The sequence below is a fragment of the Sphaeramia orbicularis genome, chromosome 5 (assembly GCF_902148855.1).
Source record: "Sphaeramia orbicularis chromosome 5, fSphaOr1.1, whole genome shotgun sequence".
In the NCBI taxonomy this organism is placed as follows: domain Eukaryota; kingdom Metazoa; phylum Chordata; class Actinopteri; order Kurtiformes; family Apogonidae; genus Sphaeramia; species Sphaeramia orbicularis.
This window is the reverse complement of record NC_043961.1, coordinates 30,820,646-30,842,035: the sequence shown is the minus strand read 5'-3', so window position 1 is coordinate 30,842,035 and position 21,390 is coordinate 30,820,646. Positions and strand designations below refer to the sequence as shown.

The window sequence follows — 21,390 nt, the reverse complement described above, 5'->3', positions numbered from 1 at the left end:
GTAGGCTGACTTTGACAAATAGCACAGAAATAGATTCACATTAGATTACTGATAAAGAAATGGGACATTTCAACTGTCCAGTTGCTGTTCAGGTGCAGTATCTTAATAAGCCACAGGAAATCAGATTTAGTGGATTTTATTTACACATTCATGTGATGTGTTCCAGTCACCCTGTGGTGAAGAGGCTTTCTTCATAACCCTGAACCTGGTTCAGTTGCTCTATCTTCATCTTTCTCCCATGTTTGCTTTGGCATTTCACATTTACCGTTGTCGATATAAAACAAAATGATAAAAAAAATCTTTTTAACATAAACATGAACTCACCAAATAACCATTATTTTAGCTGCCGGAGTCTGTAGATATGTGCAATGACTTCCTTTGACCGTCTCAGTGTGTGGATGCATAAACACCTCCAACACCTTGCTGCTGCTCACATCATGTTTGTCCCACTGAATATGAATGCAGCACAAACTGCAGCCATATTCCCAGAGGGAGGAGAGAGAGTCATGCTGGGTGTGACACAAGAAAAAGAGTGAAATCGCAGACACAGACCAAGATTGAGCTGTGGTCACATTACATATTTAACATACCTGCAAATGCTGCTTTCTAAAAAATTTTTTTGTGTGTGTGTGTGTGCAATTAGGATAGTTTCATTGTTTTATTAAAATGCCAAGTATTCTTACTGGAGTGTGACCCACTGTAAATACTACTTGAGGTAACAAATGTCAGTGTCACTGGGAAATGTACAGTAAAGGCAACTCTACAGGACAAGAAAATGTGTTTGACTGAACCGGACAACAGACAAAGGCCCAACCATAACACAACTGCACATGAAAATGTGGACTATTTGATAAGTACATTACATAATAGAGGCAATGTGTTTCATAAAATATAGAATCCTCTCATGTCGTACATTGGTTTGGACATTTCTGCTATTTTTTAAGAGGTTTGTTTGATGTAAAGTCACCTGCCTTGTGCTTTCTTCTATATTTTTTGTCATGTGTTGCTTATTGTCTCTGGGTCTGCCACCTGCGTCCATCTATGAGTTCAGATGATGTATCTTGATTTGTTCTTGTTCTATTTGTTGTTGTTGGAAAATAATAAGAAAAAAATAGACATATTGGAGAAAAAAAGGTAAATATCTGGTTAATTTTTTCAAGTACTGATAGATATATTCAATTAAAACTGCAAATGAATATGTGATTAATACATGTAATTTTTTTTTTTTATACCTGTCATGTATTCAGGTGTGCAACAATATCTTCATTTATTCCACCCATATTCCTGTGCGTTCTAGACAGTGTAGTTGAATGTTTCTCAGGTTGTTTGGGGTTGGATAATGTCATACCTCTGTAAATGTACCAATAGCATAGCTGACATGAACCCATTATATACAGTGTGGGGTCTCTGAGGTAAAAGCATGTCATGAATAATATTAATCCTCATTTCTCTGCACCCTTCTCTCCTCTCCATCCATATCTCTGTGTCTCCAGGCGAACGCTGCGAGCTGTCATCGCGCTCAGGCCGCTGCGCTGCAGGCGTCTGCAAAAACGGCGGCACATGTGTCAACCTGCTGGTCGGTGGGTTTAAGTGCGATTGTCCCCCCGGCGGCTACGAGAAGCCCTACTGCGAGATGACCACGCGGAACTTCCCCCCTCACTCCTTCCTGACCTTCAAGGGCCTCCGTCAGCGCTTCCACTTTACCCTCTCTCTCACGTAAGCAGCACCTCACCTGGATCACCTGCTCCGTGGCCTTTCAGTAATCTGTGAATCACTGCTCATCCACCTCCACAACCCACTTCTGCAGACACGCTCTCACCTCCAGTGAAGCGTGGCCCCTCCCCCCACATTTATATAACCATAATGGTGTTTAATAGCAATAATGGGACCACTGAACAACAGCCTTTATCTGTAGAGACCCTTTAGCACCAGATTTTAGTAGCTGCACTTTAACCCTTTAACCCCTGAGTGAGACATTATTTCAGGTAAAAGTGCTGCTGTGAATTTGCGTCAGTCTCAGTGTCGTAAAAGCTGCTGTGAGTATGTGCTTGTGTTCCTTTTTTTCGGTGGTTTTGCTTTACTGTGTGTTTTAGGGTCATAATAGGGTGGAATAACAGAAAAAGACAAAGAGAAGAATTGAAGTGGGTGCTTCTATGGAACTGGGTTCATTTTAGTGTCTGGCACTTTGCCAGCTTTTTTAAACCCAATAATAAAAGACAAATTAAGGCATATTTCCCCCCAGGATGTACCTAATGATGACCTCTGATAAATGCAAAAAAAAATTATACTCTTGCCCTGAGCCATCCCAAAATTAATGAATTTTAAATAAAATATTGGGGCCAAAAATAGGACCAAAATTGGGACAGGAAAAGCTACCTAGGTGTCAGTGCATTTGATCTGGAAAACATCGCTTAAATGGTCTTATATACAGCTATAAATAAAGACACTGTGCTAAATTTGATGATCCTAGTGGTTTTTCTAATCCAGACATGTGGGTTTTTCATGAATCGGCAGTCTCATTCCAGGTTTCGTATGTAACCCATCATGTCCACTGGTGTTACATGCAGAACCTGCCCATTTAAACACATGTAAATCTTGAGTGATTTTGCAACAGCGGTCATTTTTGTGAAACACTCTGCCTTGCATAATTAGTTTGATCCCCAAAATGTACCTGTGAGAGAATAAAAAGATACTTAAAAAAAAAAAAGAGTAGCTCGTAATTTTCGTGTCCTTTTTTTTATCTTGTTACACGCGAATTTTGTATAAAAATAATACAAAAATATGTTTTATGTAAAAATAGTTTCTCTTTTATCTCAGTAAATATTTATTTTTAAAATAGACTCAATGTGCTTCCAAACTTCCTTCATAACATTAGTCTACATCTGGTTTGAATTCTTAGCCCCTCTGTCCTGTTTTTAGGACCCAGTTTCATAGAAGCACCCACGTTTTACAGGTTTTTACCAAATAAGGCACTTAGAATATACATCAGTAAGAGATTTAGGGTGTTGGAACATGAACTGCAACCTGGAACACACTGAACAACAAGTATTTGAATTTTGGCCCAGTAGTTTTTGTTATGGGGCTCAGTCCAGGTGCTTTTTAACACCTGGTTGAACTCCAAAACGCAGTGACACGGTCAAAATTCAGTAAAAACACAGTAAAAAAAAAAAAAAAAAGGAAAATCATAACAACACTGCAAACAGTAAAAACAACAAACAACAAGGAAAACTATGTCAAAAAACAAACAAACAAAAAAATAACACATCAGGGGTTAAAGGGTTAAATAACAGTAAAGGATCCTGTGCATTAGGAGTGTGTGTTCAGTACTGAAGTGCATCCTGTGAGTTGAATTGGTGGAACTTAAAAAGAAGGAGCAGCTGTGTTTCTGGAGAGGAGACTTGCATAATATGAGGATGCTAATCCTGCAGCCAAGAGTGAGTCTGATCTTATTACAGTCAGCGTCCCTGGTCACTTTGAGCTGTGACTCAGCGCCGCCGGGTCTATTTCAGCACCAAGGTGAAGCCTGACAGAGGCCGACATCAGTGTGAGGAGATAAAATCTGTTCATGTGTGCATATAAAGTCATTACTGAGGTTTGGAAGTCTGTTGCACTCACAGTCAGAATACTTTAGGTGCAGTGTAGTGTGTAATATCTGATGGTAGTGGTGTCTCAATCAAAACAGTAGAAGATCGTGTGCAATATTAAGACAAAAATGGCCACAAGCAGCTTTAAAGATGACATGATTCCAGTGACAAGTGATTTATTTATTTATTTAGAAGGACATGTGAACAACACACACTGAAACTGACCCTAGCTGAACATGCAGGAACACACCACACACTGCAGACTAGGAGTAAATGTTGGGTTATGTGGCCACAATTTCTTTGCCAGTCCAGGGAATCTAACCAGCAACCCTTTATAACTAAATAGCTGCTGCTTCTCTAACCCTTTAGGCCACAGCTGTCTCCTCCCAAAACACACTTGCGTCCCTGGGTGGGCTCGAACCACCAACCTTTCGGTTAACAGCCGAACGCGCTAACCGATTGCGCCACAGAGACATGTGTGAATGATGGTAGGAGTGGAATTTGAAGCCACACCTCCACCTCCACATGTGACCTGAACACAGTGTCCCTTTGACCCAGACATGGAACTGTAACATACAACACGAATGCAGTAGCAGGGGCAGTGTATTAAATACTTGTAGCTAAACCCCAGTTCATTGGTCCACAGAAAAAAACACAATGTCTGATAAAAAAAAAAAAAAAAAGGCTCTTACACTAAATAAAATTACAGATTATACTGAATTTGAAGATAATTTAAAATATATACCAAAATAAATTACATAGACCTAGTCACCTTTAAACATTTGTTATGCAGAAATTTTACTCATTGTAGCTTTAACATGTTTTATGAAGTTTATTTTTAGCGAGTTATTAGTCTTCCAAATACCTATATTAGTGCTTGTTTTTTTTTGTGTTTTTTTTACAAGTGTTAAATACCATTGTCATCACTGAGATAAAAATATGTCATAATTATTATTTGTGTTCTTTGTGTTTACATGCACCGTACATTCACACTAACACCAGCGCACATTAATCAGTGCTAATTTAGTGATGACACTGATGTTAGTTTGTTTATTTAATGCAGACATATCATCTTTGTTCTAGATTTTCCTCATATTGCACAGGCCTCGCTTTGATTCTCAGCTCCTCTCCGAGTGTCTACATTGTATTTTGTACTATAATGAAGAAAATGCTTAATTAAGAGTAGTTTTTACTTGACATAACACAGAATAATATTGAAAGTAGTTTATTATTCAGTATATTCTTAACCTATAAAGATCCAAACACCCATCACCAGCCAAAAGTATCTACTGACCTAAACTGTTTAATACCTGTTGATCCACTAAATCTATCAATCTATGTATAAAACTGGTGTAAAATACAGTTTGTCATCTTTTCATGGTCATCAGATATGACCCATTTGGGCGTTCAGAGGCTCTGTAGTTACCATGGAAACACTGTCATCTTCTACAACACTGATTCACCAGTAAAACCCATGGAGTTGGTTCAACAACAGTGGATGGAAATGCTTGGTTTATGTTCACTTAATGATATATTTTATTGAAAAAAAATCCCTTTTTCTGCAATTTTTTCTGTTTTTGATATAATAACCTTCAACTTTAATCTGACCTTTTATGAACATCTATATAAGGGTCAAAACACAGTAAAGTCCTGTCAGAGAGCGAACTTTAGTTGATTGCCATTCCAACATTTATTTCAATATAAAGTAGCTCCTTGTTTTGGATAATTCCTTATGGTCCAACTGAAGAAAAAATGAATTTAAAAGTAAAAATGTGGGTCATTTAGCAACACTAATCTGTCAAATTGTCTCTAAAATGTCCTGTCAGAGAGGTTTTGAATACAGTGTTTTAACCCATTATCAGTAAATTAAATATAGGAAAATACCTGATTTATTCAAAATGCAAAATGCAGAAGATCATATTTTACTAAATGGTAATAAATCACTTAAGAAAATTTCATTTGGGAACTGACACAAAAGTAGCGCTGGGTCTTAATGGATCAATGTATTTGATGTTATTTGTATGGGATGAGTTGTTTTTATCATGAGTCACAGACAAGAATCAAAAGGATTTAGTCCATCAGTTTTAAAGTAATCCCAGAAAAGATTTTTTTTTTTTTTTTCTGAGGTTGTGACATAGAAGTGCAAACAGCGTTGTCATTGCTAACGTTAGCACTTTCCCAGAGAGCTGGAGGTGCTATTTCTTACCAAAATTAGCATTTAGTTAAAATGGCAAGGATTTGTGCCTGGGGTTCCTCATTTTTTCTGCACAGCACAAAAAAAAGACACACAAACCTGCAGACTTCTCATGTAAATTTCATCACATTCATTCTAAAAGTAAGCAGTTTCGGTTTTGCTTTCATTTTTTTGCCAGGCGTTTGTGTTTTTCTTGAGTCCAGAGTGTCCGATTCACTTTTACTAATTGCGTATTAGGAGGATAAATCTGAAGCTCTATGAGGTTGCTCTGGTTGATGGTTGATTATGAGGAGGAGGTGCTCAGAAAAGAGCAGATGAGCTGTGAATATTGAACACATGCAAAGACAGCAGGACCTCCATCAGCGTGAAAACTCCACGTGATGAAACGTAATCAACGATAAAAGCTGTGCGTTCTGTTTGATATCTGTCACAACATGTATCACCTCTTGCACCGTATCACAGTGATGGTGTTCTGCCATTTTGCTTCTCTTATTGTAATACATGTCACCTTAGACGTCCGAGGCAAGATTTGACAGTCACAATGGCTGCCGGAGCAAATAATATCCCCCTTGTGAGCGTTGTGGACTCGGCCCTGCTTTAAGTGCGGTTCAGATGACAGGCTTTTTGATGGAGAACTGCTCAGACCAGTTCTGAAAGCGGGCTTCATTTCACGGGTAGGTCAGGGAGGCTGTGAAGTAAAAGGTGCCGATACAGAGCGCCAGAGGCAGGTGAGGTCAGCGAGAAGCTCTGTCACCTGAACCTGCACGGATCAGGTGTCGCCCAGAAAGAACTACCGTTAGGATCAACGGCTCATGTGTGGACGCTAATTTTAGGTCCCATTCTCTCCCAGATTTGGCGCCGGAGCCATGCAATTTAAGGCTGAGATTCCAAGTTGTTGCTTGTTGACTACTATTAAATGCCATGTACTTATGTATTTGTGTTTCTTTTATTGAACGAGTGAAGCTCTGAATGTGATATGTAATATTTGTACATGTTACATAATGGGCTTTTCCTCTAGAAGTCAGATTTCATGATGGTTCAGTTTCTCATCCATAAGTACCACACAGTCACGTACAGCTGTCATCAAAGATAATGTTTCACCTCCACCCACTGCAACGTATACAAACTTATCACACATACACATACATGTACAGACACACACAAAAGAAATACAAACCATAGGGATCCTTAAAGAGAGATCGGATTTTTAGACGATTGAATGAAGTTGAGTGAGTTTAAGTGTACGTTATATTTCCATACATCCTTCCATATGTAGTGTACAGTACAACAACAATGACCATATTAAAATACTGTACATTTATCCTGATTAATCTTTGTGGTTCTCCAAAATGAGGCTATATGGATTGGCGTCCTACTGCACCACCCATTCAGGATAAAAAAAAGAAAAAAAAAACTATTCCTTTAAAATGTTTTCATGTTAGTGTTGCTGCGGTTCCTGTCGATAGAGCTTTGTAAAGTGAGCTCTGTATCTTATGTTTCCCTTTGTCACTGTTTTCTATTGTTGTTCTATACTCAAATAATATTTCATTCATGTTTTTGGGTTTTTTTCATGTAGGTGCTTCCTTAGTTTTTCCAGTTTTGCAACATGAGCTTAATATACTAATAGCGAAAGTGAACGTCAACATGAAAAAGTAAATTTGCACACATCATTTTTCAAGAGGGCTCATTTTTTAGCTAAAAATCTCTATTTTATGGAACTGTTATCCTTTTTAAAATACCACTTGTAGAAAAAAGTTACAACAGATTTTATTGATTGTACTTTTTATACCATAGCCATGCCTCAGACATAAAAATATAGCTCGAATTTGACGCTAAAAATTATATCTAAAGAAATTTAAATTTATTCAATCTGTCACATTTAAAAAGACTATCTGTGAACTCTTACCGAGAACTACTCTTTATTTGTAATTTATCTATATCAGTACGGACCGCCACAAGTTGTAAATAACACTGTGTTAGTATTAAATACATTAAATAAAGCATTGTGATTATATCTGGCATGTTTTAAAAAATAAGTCAACATTTTGGGTGATGCATACAATGGTAAAGAGTCGTCCACATGTTACCATGGCAACCTGTCTATGTGTTACCACATTCTCATGACTTTTCAATATTTTACTTCAAATTTTATTTTCAGTGTAGTTGAACATAATATCTAAAAGGTTTTGTTCTACTTGATATCAATTTCTGTCGAGAACCGCATGTTTTGAATGTTTGCGTAAAGCTTAAAAAACTGATGTCCATTTGAAGTCCATGTGTTACTGAGCAGTAATTTGACATTTTTCACCTAAAAATTTTATCTCCCCAATTTTGTCATACATAATGTTAAAGTGCTTATAAATACCTCCTCAAATATGTATAACACATGCATATAAGTTACTCTGCTTACATGACAGAGACTGTTGAACATGAAATGTGTCCATGTGTTACTGCTTGATCAGAGCCGAGTGAAAAAAGATGTGGTTAGGTTGTGGCTACATGAGATGATATTTTCATTTAGGGCCATGCATTATTTTACGAGGGGGGCGCTGAAAAGTTCATAGCCTGACTAAGAAGGAGTTATTCCACACCAATGAAACTTGGTATACATTAAATTCAACTTCTACTGATACTACTTGCATGGTTTCCTTCCAGATAAACCCACACTGGATAAATAATTTAGGACTTTGAAAAGTAGTACCAGAGACATTTGGTGAACCATCCGTGGCACCATCGTCTTATCAAATGTCTGCAGAAAAAGGGGTTAGCCCCCAAGGACATTCATGCTGACATGGTGTCTATAGGGGATGATCCTCCAGCTTTACCAACTTTGCAAACTGGGAAGCTGAATTCAAGAGGGGGAGGGAGAATGAGGGAGGGGTGAAAAGCAAGCATTTTCATGAAATGTATGTAGTACTTTTCAAAGTCCTAAATTATTTATCCAATGTGGGTTTATGTGGAAGGAAACCATGCAGTTAGTATCAGGAAAGGTTGAATTTAATATATGCCAAGTTTCATTACTGTGGAATAACTCCTTCTTAGTCAGGCTATGAACTTTTCAGCCCCCCCTCGTACATATATGACTGTGCAAAAGTCTTAGGCCACTACTAGGTTTGTTGTTGTAACAAAGTTATAATGAATTCTCAGTCGTGGTATTAAGATACAATCAGGATATAAATGGAAATACGTACAATATGAAAAATGCAAGTTTCAGGAAAAAACAGCTTCTTCATACCAGAGCATTTAGTGTGACCTCCCTTTGCTCTTATCATGACTTTATAGTATTTGTTCAGACAATATGAGATTTACTGGATTCATTTTCAGGCGTTTTCTTTCAGATTTCATTCAAGCTGTCAGATATTTTTATTTATATTGTTTCATGTACTTTTGATCATGAAAACACAGTTCACACTGAGTACTGACTTATTTGTGTAGTTCTTGTGTTTTTTAATAATGGGCACATTTTTCCTGACTTTTTATGTTACATCTGAAGAAAAGAGCCCATATATTCATTCTACTTTTTGCATAGTACTGTCCTGTAGTGCTTCTCATTTTTTTTCACCTCAGTGTTCATTATGGCACATTTTTAGCTGTGTTTTACACTCATATGTTGCACTATCCCTGCAGGAGGCATATTTTTTCACACCGCTGCACACATCTTATGTATGGCAGTGTGTTAGCATAGCGTGACAGGGTCCCCTACATAAGGGCAGACTGGTTGTTATTTTTACTGATGGGTGCCTAATGTGACACGCAGTGATGCCAGTTGAGTCAGTGTTTAGTTCCGGCTGATTACTCTCATAGTTCAGAGGGCTCAGGGGGGCAATGTGTAGAAGCCTCTTAAATCGATACGTCAAAGACTAGAGAGCTGCTGAGGACTAATAGACTCGCAGTCTTAATTCTAGCTGGCGTTTTGTGTTTTTTACTGGATATGTAGAAGCAGTCTGACTGCTCTGTCTGCACTCTGTCTCTGCTGTTATTATCAACCGTAGCATCGACATCCTTTTTTTCCCTCTGAGGTCGTGATTATCGTTTTTTCTCAGTAAGCAGGTCAGCGGCGCTTTCTGCCCTCTGGCTCCTCTCCAACTCAAGAATACTGCACTAACAGCATCACGAACAGTATGCCCTCCAGCCCCGAAGAATGTAAAAAGAAAAGGGGCTGCTCATATTATCCGAGAGCATCTATAGATATTTAGACTTTTAATGACATCCCCCCTAAAAAACTGTCTGGATGGCATTTCTCTGCTCTAAAAAAAAAAAGGGAGTTTTGAGGAACCAAAAAGGCCTTTCATTCTGGGAAATTAGTTTTATTCTCATTCTTAAAAGAAAAATGCCCCTGTTCAGATGTTTTTTTATCAGAAAAATGATATTATTTTAAGAAGATATTAAGATTTCTAGCAAATATTGAGCAACATTTAAATAGTATCAAGCTAACTCACTGGTTTGTGCACAGAAGAACAAGATTTTTTCCTTATTTTTTTTTAGAGTGAGACCACTTAGAAACTTCTCAATTTAACAATATTTAGTCTCTCTCTATATATAAATTAATTAATGTATTACTAAATTCGAATACAGCTTAACATGATGTTGCTGCAGACCTGTACACAAGGAACTGTTCTCTACCTTGACCTCCTTAAATCATATCTGACCCCTGAACTAACGGACCATGAATAATCCTTGACATATGTCTTGTCCTTTTGGTTAATTGTTCTTTAGTGCTCATGATTTCCATCAAAATATACCCAAATAGCAAAAATATGTTGAATGGAAGCCTTCTAGTAATACATAGCATGTACTATGTTTATGACTTAATAAATAATGTGCATGTATGTAGAGGGGGGTTTCCAGTCACACATAGGGGGGTCACCATGGTACTGGTAAGCTGTAATAATGACAACGTGCTTACATTCTGATGTTTTTATTCTAGTTTTGAGACCCATTATAACTAGATTTTTTTTTTTTTTTTTCTATTTTCTTATTTTTGGCATACGCTTTTTTCCAAAGCGACTTACAGGGGAAAACCCATGAAATCACTCAATCAATCAATCAAATTTTATTTATATAGCGCCAGATCACAACAAAAAAGTTATCTCATGACACTTTATATATAGAGTTGGTCAAAACCAGACTCTAAACCAATTTACAGAAACCCAACAGAATCAGATTTGTTCTACTTTTAAGGGATCTATTTTTTTCCTGAAAATCCATCACATTTTAATAATATTTAGTTTTATTCTCACTGACCTGCTGTTGCAGTGTGAGTTTCACTTATATTCAGACATCGATCTTTTCCAAATACAAACTAACGTATCCTTTTGGGGAAATTATAAGGTGGTTGTTAATGGAATAAATGAGGATTCCATTCATTCACATACATTATGCTTCTCAGTGAACAGATGTGCACAGGAGACTCGTTGGGCCCCCAGTGGGATTGATAATGAATAATCGGGTTGTTAGTGCTGGATTTTCTTTGTTATAACATACTTTCACACATCCCAGTGACCCATTTCCACACCATCAGATTTACGACCACAGACCACAGCTGACAGGTAGAGAGGGATATTTTTAAACCGCCACATAGTACTTAGATCCTCGATAGGTGCCGTCAACTACCTGGTCCCGAGGTTTGAGCTGTTCATATGTATTGAAATGAGTATTAATATGCAGGGTTCACGCAGCACGTTGGCCCTAGACTCTCTGGGTAAAAACAGAAATCTGAAGCTGAGGTTGGGGCTCCAGCTGTCTGTGTTCACCTCCATGAAAATATATATTTTGAAACTGTAGTTGTCATTACTCTGAACTGTCTTCCTGTGCCTTGTTACTCGCAGTAATGCACTGGCTTTCCCCCCTCGCTGCCGCTTTGACATTGCCCTACTTTCCTGTCTCTGTGTTGTAGTGTGTGGTTCAGTGTGTCTCTGTGTTATCTATTCATGCATTCGGTGTATTCCTTCCTCTACTTTGTCATCGGTCGTGGCTTCAAATATGACTTTCATTCCCGCCTGACTTAGTCTTGAGCTTCTGATTAACTCCATTATCTGTTCAGTGATCTTTGTGAAAAGCTCTCTGTTAAATCTCATGTTCACAGTCATAAGTCACAAGTCACACTGTGCGAGAGGAACGTAAGGTGAATGTAAAGTATGGATGTTTGTAAATGGGTCAAACCAACCTCTGTCCTCTTTTTCTGTTTCATTCCTTGTTTTTTTTTTAAAAACAATATATCAATCTGTCATTTTTGTATCTATTTATATGCTGAGGTCGAGCTTATTGTTATGGAAAATAGGCTGAAATCAACAAAGTCTCTCAATGATTTCTGACTTTGTAGGAAAAAAAAGATCAACAAAAAGCTGAAATATAGAGTTTTATCTTTAAATTTCTGTTATTTGTCCATTAATTACCTAAGATAAAGATCCACTCTTCCAGACAGTAATAGTCAGGTAGTAAAAAAATTCTCATGTAAAACACACAAATTACATAAAATACCACAAAACAAACAGTAAAATGAGAGTAAGCGAGAAAATAGAAGTAGAAATTCATTATGTGAGAAGAGTTGGGTTATTTTCTGAAACTGATGAGCACAAATATTAATCAAAAGAACCAAAGTGTTGTTTTTAGACTAGTTTTTCTCACATATTAATACTCAAGTTGTGCTCTTGTTGGTATTTCCTTTAAGAAACTCTAAATGAAGTCCAGTTCTTGTTTTGATAATGTAATCAATCTCACCAGTGTCACATTGTGGCTCATGATGTGTTTTTAAGTCTTTGATTTTGTGATATTACGCAGAGGAATCAGATATGTTGGACAACCCTTTAGCTGATTAGGTTCATTGCTGCTCTTTTAATGAGATTTGCCAACATTAAGTAAAATATAGAATCATACCAGTGATGAAATCCACTGTTAAACTCTTCTGTGTTTGTGTGTTTTTAGGTTTGCCACCAAAGAGCCAAATGGTTTATTACTGTACAACGGACGCTTCAACGAGAAACACGACTTCATCGCGATGGAGATCATCAATGAGCAGATACAGCTCACCTTCTCTGCAGGTAAAAGGGCTTTTGCCGATTCCACCCTTTTTACTTTTTCGTCTTGCTGAGCAGTTACTCATGTCTTTTCTTGTTTGTCAGGTGAGACTAAGACGACAGTTTCACCGTACGTCCTCGGAGGCGTCAGCGATGGCCAGTGGCATGTGGTCGAAGTCCACTACTACAACAAGGTATGATCCAGAATTGAGAAAAGCGAGAAAAGTAAAAAAATATATATATCTTTTATATTAATGCAATCTTCTTGTGCACACTCTATATCCCAAAATACTTATCAGCTCTATGTTAGATGGAAAATGTTGGCTAGATTAGGAGTTTTTGCACAGTTTATCATTAGCACTGTTTATCAGCAGCATAGAGTTGGCTGTGTGTTAATTTCATTCATTAAATTATTACACAGGAGCTGACATGCCTTTGGTTAAATGTGTCATCTGCCACTCTGTGTTCTGCCACAAATATCCCTGAATTTTTTTTAAGGGAAATCAGGTCACATGTCTGATCCACTGTGGATGACAAACAGTGCAGTTGTAACGCTGAAGGCTTCAGCGATAACTAGGGCTGCAAGTGGCAATTATTTTCTTATTATTTTCTTGTTTTTACCCCTCAGCCAACTTCTGTCTGAAGGGGTATTGTAATTATTTTGTCATCTGTCCATCTGTCTATTCAATGATATAATCACATTAAGAAAGCTTTGAGATATTGGCACCAAATTTATACTGTGGATGCACCTTGTCATGGAGCAGAGGCCTATTAAAAATAGGTGACCTTGACCTACTTTTTCAAGGTCCAATGCCCTTGTGCCTTGTGCAGATATAATATCTGAGTACTTTCAAATATAAATATGTATGTAATAAGTTTTACACAAAGACAATCTATTCTAAATTATTGGGTAGTAACTTTCAACGGAATCTTGCACTATGTTTGGCTGAGGGGTATTAAAAATGCGGAGCAGGTTATGTTTTTATGTTGTAAGTGTCTGAATGTGGTGTAAAATGTCACCAGCCATACACCCTCATATTGGCCGTCTTGCGTTCAGTATGGTGGGTCTAACTTTCAGCACAGGCAGGAAAACCTGAGCTGTAGAAGTTTGTGGTTGAGCCTCTGTGTCAGACTAAAGAATTGCTGCTGACAGGCTGATAATCTGGAAGAGAGCCAAGGAGCCATCCAGACACTGACAAAAACAGACGAGAGGAGGGGGGACATGAAAAAAAAAAAAAAAAAACCCAGAGAGCATGAAGACGGTGTTTCTACAGACGTGCTCAGATCAGACTAGATATGTTTTGACTAAAACATTTCAATCAGTGAGGAATGTATGGAGCTGTTGTTTCAGTGCTTTCCCACTCCCACCAGGACCAACACACAGGATGTCACATTTTAGTCCATTGAGGAAGTCACTTTGCATCATAAAGATGTTGCCAGGCAACACCCCCGTTGCGTACATTTTCTATTCAGCATCTATGATAACACAACCATGTCTGATTTGAACCAGCACGAGTAAATGAAGGGGGAATCCTGTCAACTTTTGGATGAAAACTAGTTGGTCATTTGCCAAAACCACATTATAGTCTCATTAAGTTGGTATTTGGTTCAAAAAACCCCAGTAGAAGTCAGTTTTACATCTGTCAGTGTGATTGAGACGGCGTGGGGTTCATGAACAGTACGAACAGATGTCTGACAGTAGATGCCAAAGAGCCGGGAGTTATGTCTAGCAGCATTACATAATTAAATGATGAAATATGTAGAACAGAAAAAACAGTACATGCATCATGATTCCAAAAAACTCCACACCTAAAGTTTGAAACAGTGCAATATAAGAGTCACTAACTGAAATGTTGGTGATTACAAAATGTAACTGTGCATGTCAAGATATTATTTTAGTTAAAAAACTTATATCAGAATGCAATATGGCATCTTGTTTGTCATCTACATACTTGGTATTGTTCTGTGGTTCACTTTACCATATTCATTACCTGTAAATTGGCAAAAGAGTCTGGTTTAGACCAGCTCTAAATGTAAAGTGTCGTGAGATAACTTTTGTTATGATGTGACACTATATAAATAAGATGTGATTGATTTAACAATTGATCGATATATTGATTGATTGATTGATTTATTATAATGTCATCTTTAGCATTTTTGAGAGAAAGTCTTTTCATATATTTAATTTACTGAACATATAGGTATTAATAAAAGCTTAGAGTAAATTCAAAGGTTATTAAATCAAAGCAAAGAAAATTGACAAAAACATACCTTTTTCAGCAAAATACATCCTTAACATTAATTCATTGAATATAATTAGCTCATTTATTCAAACTTCAAAAGACATTTGATGCTGAAATGCTGAGAAACTGCAGTTTACCTGAATTATTTTGATGTGTTGATAGAATTAGTGGTTTAAAAGTTCTTAGACATTTTGGATCAGTAGATGCTTTTGGGTCTTTAAGTGTTAAAGTGAAAATAACTCATTTTGAGCTTCTTTTTATTATCTTTCATCTAGTGCAAATGAGTGATAGGGTGACTTATTCAGAGATACAGTTGAGGTCAAGCCATGGATTTTAGCATCTTTGCGATCTCCATATATAGCCTCATTGAGCAACATTTTAATCTTCAGTTATATTTAGATAATTGTACTGAGGTTTACACTGCCTGGTTTAATCTTATGTCTGCAGGGTTTTTTGGTTTTAACTCCCAGTGTAAAAACATGAATATAAATGATGAAGCGATTAAAATAACAGGTTAACTAGTTCTACTTCAGTAGTTTAGTTTCAGTATTAAACTTTGCCCAGTCACTCTTCAGGTCGAGTCCTGCTCTCATGGCCTCCATCCTCAGAGTCACTGAGGTAGAAAGATAGCCCCTCCCACTGGAGGTATCCCACAGTGGCCCACTCTGACCCGTCCCTGTCCGCAGGGGGTGGGGCAGGGTGGGATGGGGAGGGGGCATTTTAGATTGAAATGTGGCTTTCATGGTAGCGGGGGACTGTGGAGAATGGCAATGACCGCTGCCTTTGTGCTTGTCTGTGCTTCCTTTGGGACTATGGGCAGTGAATGATGCGGCCCCGGGGAAGGTGCCCCTCTCTCTGTTCTCCAGCGACCACAGAAAAGCAGAGCAGGAGAGCAGCGAAAGCAGGGTAAAGAAAAGCCAAGAGAAGTATTGACTCGGCTTTGAACGGCGACGCTGCGCTTCAGGGCCGTCCCCTCTTGTTGCTATGGTATTTCCAGTCAATCTTAGATCCCATATTTGTGCTTCTTGCCTCCATGTGCACCCCTGTCACTCTGTGCGACAGGGAACTCATATTCCCATAATCCCCTGTAGTGGTAAGTCAGAGCAGAGTTTAATGTGATCCAGAACAAATATGTACGTTCCAATCAGCGCTGACAGGACGGGGTTTTGTGCAGCAGAAAAACGTCCTGACAGACGGTCATTATTAGAGAGTCAACAGCCATGACTGATGACAGCAGAGGTCAGAGAAAGGAGCGTCGGATCTGGAGCGCTGCCTGTTTCAGACCATTCACAGCAAAGGGAAAACCGTGGAAAAGAGCATGTCGGATGATTTCACCTTTGGCAATTCACTCTGTATGTTTGCTTGTTTCATCATCAAGAGATTTGTAACAAATTGGTCTTAAGGAGAATCAAATGAAAAATAAAAGCCTCCATCAGTGTCCGTTTCCATCTGCTTAGCATTTCAGTGCAGAGCAGGGAGCAGTTGAAAATAACGGAAGCACAACACTCAAAGACTTAGAACAGTTTTTGGCCCCTTCATTCTCCTGGATTTATGATATTTTTCCCACCTATTCAAGCTGTCAGAATCAAATGCCATGCATCACTTAACATATATCATTTAAAGGCAGTGATTCATTTATTTAACAGAATTGTAAAAAAAAAAAAAAAAAAAAAAAAGGCAAGTAACAATTGTGTTTTTTGGTTTTTTTTTTTGCTATGAATTCAGGCAGAACCTTTGGAAAATTATTTTGTTTTTTAATTATGGAAGTTGTAGATGTTTTAGACTTCCAAAGTAATTTTTATCTACAGATAACTTTTCCAAAACAAGTTAAAGCCAATTGTTCTAATTTTGTCTTCTGTAGATGTAGATGCTGTGATGCAATTCAGGCCATTAATAGAAAAGTTATTATATCACACAACAGAGGATGCTGAGGAATATATTATCAGCTGAATAACAAATACAAATAGTGTGAAAATATTGACGACTTCACACTCTCTGCCACACAGCTGAGCCTCTGAATGTCCAAACAAGACATACGTTATACCATTGAGAAGACGCTGAAGACGTCCACTGACTTTTTAAGGCATGTGGACAGGAATAGCAGATCCATAGGCCTTAAAAAGAAAAGACCTCATCCTTTAAGGGGTTAAAAGATTTAATTACAGTGCAGTATTGTTAGGCATCATCGTAGCTCCACCACAGCGCATGATAATGATGGTTTAGTCTTAATAAACTGTCATGTCACATGAGACGTCCAGTCTGCTGTGGAGGAAGAAAATCTATATCTCCAGCTGGGTGTCTTTTTATATGAGCCTTTAAATTAAAGGCTCAGACAGTTGAGAGGAGACAGACATAGCAATCAGGAAATGATCATTCCTGTAGCTCATGGAGGAGCTGGATGGAGAGCTATTTTAGTTCAGCATCACTGAGGAACACAATGGAGAGGCGGGTTCATTGCTTCTTCGTGTCTTCTCTGCACATGAGGTGAGCTAATTCCTGTTAAGTCCCGTCTGACCAGCTGACGGCTCAGCCTCGTCCTCGCCTGTAGGCGGTCGCCGCTCGCAACACCAGCTTGAACCTACACTTAAGGTTAATATGAGCTCTGGATGACCCCAGAGAAACGGTCCAGTCTGAAAAGAGGTCGTGACCTTTATTGACAGGATCATCATTCTCTCCCCCGCAGACCCCTCCTCCTTTTGTTGCCCCCCTCTCATTGATTTCTCAGACAATGAGGAAGGTCCTTTGTTGACAGGGATGGTGTCCTGCAGAGACTAAGCCCTCCGTGTGTGTGTGTGTGTGTGTGTGTGTGTGTTCTGCCTTGAGCTCTAACTGTTATGATATGAATTATTAAAACGCCCCACAACAGTGAGCAGGAGCTGAACACAGATTGAACTGAGCGTGATGCAAAATATCATTTAGTCGTTTTCCCAGTTTCACAGCTACAGTTTGTAATCTCATGCATAAAACTACCTACAGCACAGTACTGGCTGAAATTCCCAGAAGTTTTTGGCCTGCTTTATGGATTATTCTTCACTAAATCCAGATATTTTGATAAATGAGCCTTTTCTGCATCCTATTTTTAAACCCAGAGTGACAAAAATACCACAGTGTCTTAAAATAATAGTAGGGCAGCGCAGTTTCCTCTGGCAGACTTTGATTGTCTTTATGATATTACTATAGGATAATACCTGTACTATTATCTGTTCTCCTCAATCAGGCTATTTATACAGTTTAAGCTGCCCTGCTCTAATCCAAGCCCTGGGCAGACAGATATTAAAATAACAGTGAGATAGTCCTCTCTGATGAAAGCATTGTCTCCAAAAATACAAAACGGTAAAAGACAAATACTGTTAAATCCTCAGATGTATTTCAAGATGAAAAAAAACATGTGTGGTTTCTCAAATGTGCACAGAGATTTACAATATATAACAGAGCCATCAGTTTTGATTTCATTCATTATATTTTACTCACATGAGTATTAATCAAAAATACTGTCAAAGCATTAAGAATTAAACTATCAAATTAATAACAGTAATTTTGAAAGCACTTCAAGTACAATAAATGAATAAGATAAACCTTAAAGACCTGAACTGTCGACAAAGGTATCTACTGATATAAAATGTTGAATATCTTCTGAACCACTAATATTATCAATACATTGAAATAATTGAATAAAAGTCCAATTTCTCAGCTTTCTGTCATCATCAGATATGACTCATTTGGACGTTCAGAGGCTCCATAGTGAATGTGGATCATCTTCTGCAATATTATTCCCCAATTAAACCCATATTTTGATAAATGAGAGTGTTCAGTTATGATAATGTGATGTATTTTGTTGAAAAGTTGTTTTTTTTTTTCAGTTTTCTGTGTTCTGATATAATAGCCTTTGTATTTATTCTGAGCTTTTATGAACATCTTCATGGTCAGTAAATAAAACTGACTTGTTTACACCGAAAAATGCAGACGATATATTCATAAATGATGATAAATCACTTAGAAAAAGTTAAATGTAGAGAAAGATTTATTTGGAAGTCACCGCAAAAATAGTTCTAGTCTTTAAGGGTTAGTCAATAGAAATAAAGAAAGCATTCATAAAATGTTTAAACATAAGGACAGCACTGCATAATTAATCTTGATATTCATTGCTTTGTCTTCACAGCCAATCTTAAACCAGGCCGGACTCCCACAGGGCCCCTCAGACCAGAAGGTCGTCGTGGTTACGGTGGATAACTGTGACTCCTCCGTGGCCCTGAGGTTTGGTCATGTGATCGGAAACTACACCTGCTCTGCACAAGGCAGCCAATCAGGATCCAAAAAGTAAGAACACAGTTAAATGTTTTCAATAAAGGGAAAGAGGGTTCTTGAAAATTCTTCAGCAGTCATGCCTCATGAAACAGTTTTCTCTTTGCTTCAAACATTCCCTCATTACTTTTATATTAACTTCAGTAATTTAATAAATTACTCCATTAGCAGCAGCTCATTACGAGATAGAGTAAACTTGTTTTGAAATGAACTTCCACATCTCGGGGGTGTTAGTCAAGCTTGGCTTTTTCTTTTATTGGGATGTTTATCCTTGTTTTCCCTCTTCATCTTCAGAGGCAAAAATAGCACCACAGTTATCCCCGTGATGAATTTTCCGTGGGTTTTCCTCACATTAGTGTTGATGATATGTTTTGGTGGAGACTGGGTAAATCACACGTCATACTAATGTTGGTTTTCTGTTTTCAGATCTCTAGACCTGACCGGCCCCCTGCTCCTCGGAGGGGTCCCGAAGCTTCCAGAGGATTTTCCTGTGCGTAACCGTGAGTTTGTGGGCTGCATGAAGCACCTGCGCATCGATAACCAGCACATAGACATGGCCAGCTTCATCGCCAACAACGGCACCCTTCCAGGTATGCGCCATTTTGATCTGCTGTAGATGATCCTTCACTTTATCCAATATGTCTTTGACTGTTCTGCAGTCAAACAGTGTTTACTGTTAGAGCAGCCAAGTGTAAGCCAATGGCAGAGGAAAGAAAATAACAGGGTCTTTAATGAGCCCAGCAGGAAGGTAGAGGCAGTAGTAAATGATCATTGTACCTGCCATGAATAGTTCATTACCCTCACTCTTTGCTCTTTTGATGAAATAATGAGGTAGGATAGATCAAACAGATAGATCAGCCTCTTATTTTCTCGCCCTCCCAGGATGCTCTGCAAAAAGACATTTCTGCAACAACAGCCCCTGTCTGAATGGAGGGACCTGTGTGAACCTGTGGGGCTCCTTCAGCTGTGACTGCCCACTCGGATTTGGAGGACAAAACTGCGAAAGGGGTGAGAGAGTGGGGGTATCAGGACGGGAGCTGTAAGGAGGAGGAAATCCGGCTTGGATTTATCTGCAGTTTTGACTGGAGTGTGTCGGTCTGCGTGACCTCCAAGTGAACCTGTCATTTAGTGCAGAGCATGTGCAGTTTAAAATAGGCAGAAGTAGAAACCGTCACAGTCGCTTGAATATAGAAAGTGGCGCATAAGCACATTATCCTTAAAAATAGCAGGTGGAAAATCTGAACTGCCACAAATAGTTGTATTCACTGCAGTTCTGGCTGCTTGTCATGACGAATAACAGGTTTTTTTTTTAGGGAAACTGAACTAATTTCATGCGTGTATAATCATAAAAAGCCTGCAGACCAGATTTTCGATAGACTCAGTATCTGTTATGAGTATCAAATACAACCTGTCTCTGACGTAGATTAAATGGAGCTGTTTTAAGACTAATTGCTTATTGAGTTTTACATGCATACAGTGTGTATATTATGTTTCTGTCCCAGTATTCTCCAGTGTCTGTTTTTGTTCCACCTGATACTCTGCAGCTGTTATGTGTGTTGATTTATGGTTTACAGCAATTTGAGAAGAGACAGGGTAAGAAAAATGAGCCATGTAAGAGAGTGTAACAAAAATAAAACACACTTCTTTTTTCTTTTTTTTTTTTCTTTTTTTTTTTTTTACAAAGTAGCGGAAAGGCTTTAGAAGTTTGTGTTTTCCTTGCCAACGTAACATTGCAGAAGGTAGGAAGTGTGGAGGAGGTTGTGGTGCATCTAGATTTATGTGCATAAATCTGAGGAAGAGGTGCAATATATAAGAAATTTCAACATATCCTAAAAAACACCAGCCTTAAACAACCACTATTAAGGATAAATGTATGTAATATATCTCTGTATATTAATCTTTTGGTGTAAATGTTCTTTACCGTTAATTCTTTTGCACCGTCTCTTTGCATCTCACTCTTTTCACTATCCAACAAAAACAAGTGCATCAGGTTTATTTGCCATCAGTGATCAATCACTCCAAGCGGCTGCTGTTCTTCACTTTGTGCAGCG

At 38.2% G+C, this 21,390-nt stretch overlaps 1 protein-coding gene and 1 non-coding gene across 4 annotated transcripts in view; one reads left to right on the top strand and one right to left on the bottom strand.

The window, feature by feature from the left end:
• The window catches only part of celsr2 (cadherin, EGF LAG seven-pass G-type receptor 2), a 101,527-nt gene that overhangs the window by 52,155 nt on the left and 27,982 nt on the right, over positions 1-21,390 (top strand). For all 3 annotated transcript variants that reach the window (XM_030133316.1, XM_030133315.1, XM_030133313.1), the window contains exons 3-8: positions 1,494-1,716; positions 12,703-12,818; positions 12,900-12,988; positions 19,197-19,354; positions 19,766-19,929; positions 20,222-20,347. In XM_030133316.1, the coding sequence (XP_029989176.1) occupies positions 1,494-1,716; positions 12,703-12,818; positions 12,900-12,988; positions 19,197-19,354; positions 19,766-19,929; positions 20,222-20,347 (876 nt within the window). The remainder of the gene's footprint in view (positions 1-1,493; positions 1,717-12,702; positions 12,819-12,899; positions 12,989-19,196; positions 19,355-19,765; positions 19,930-20,221; positions 20,348-21,390) is intronic.
• trnan-guu (transfer RNA asparagine (anticodon GUU)) lies at positions 3,985-4,058 on the bottom strand. Its single transcript has one exon. It is a non-coding gene; the product is annotated as a tRNA-Asn (tRNA).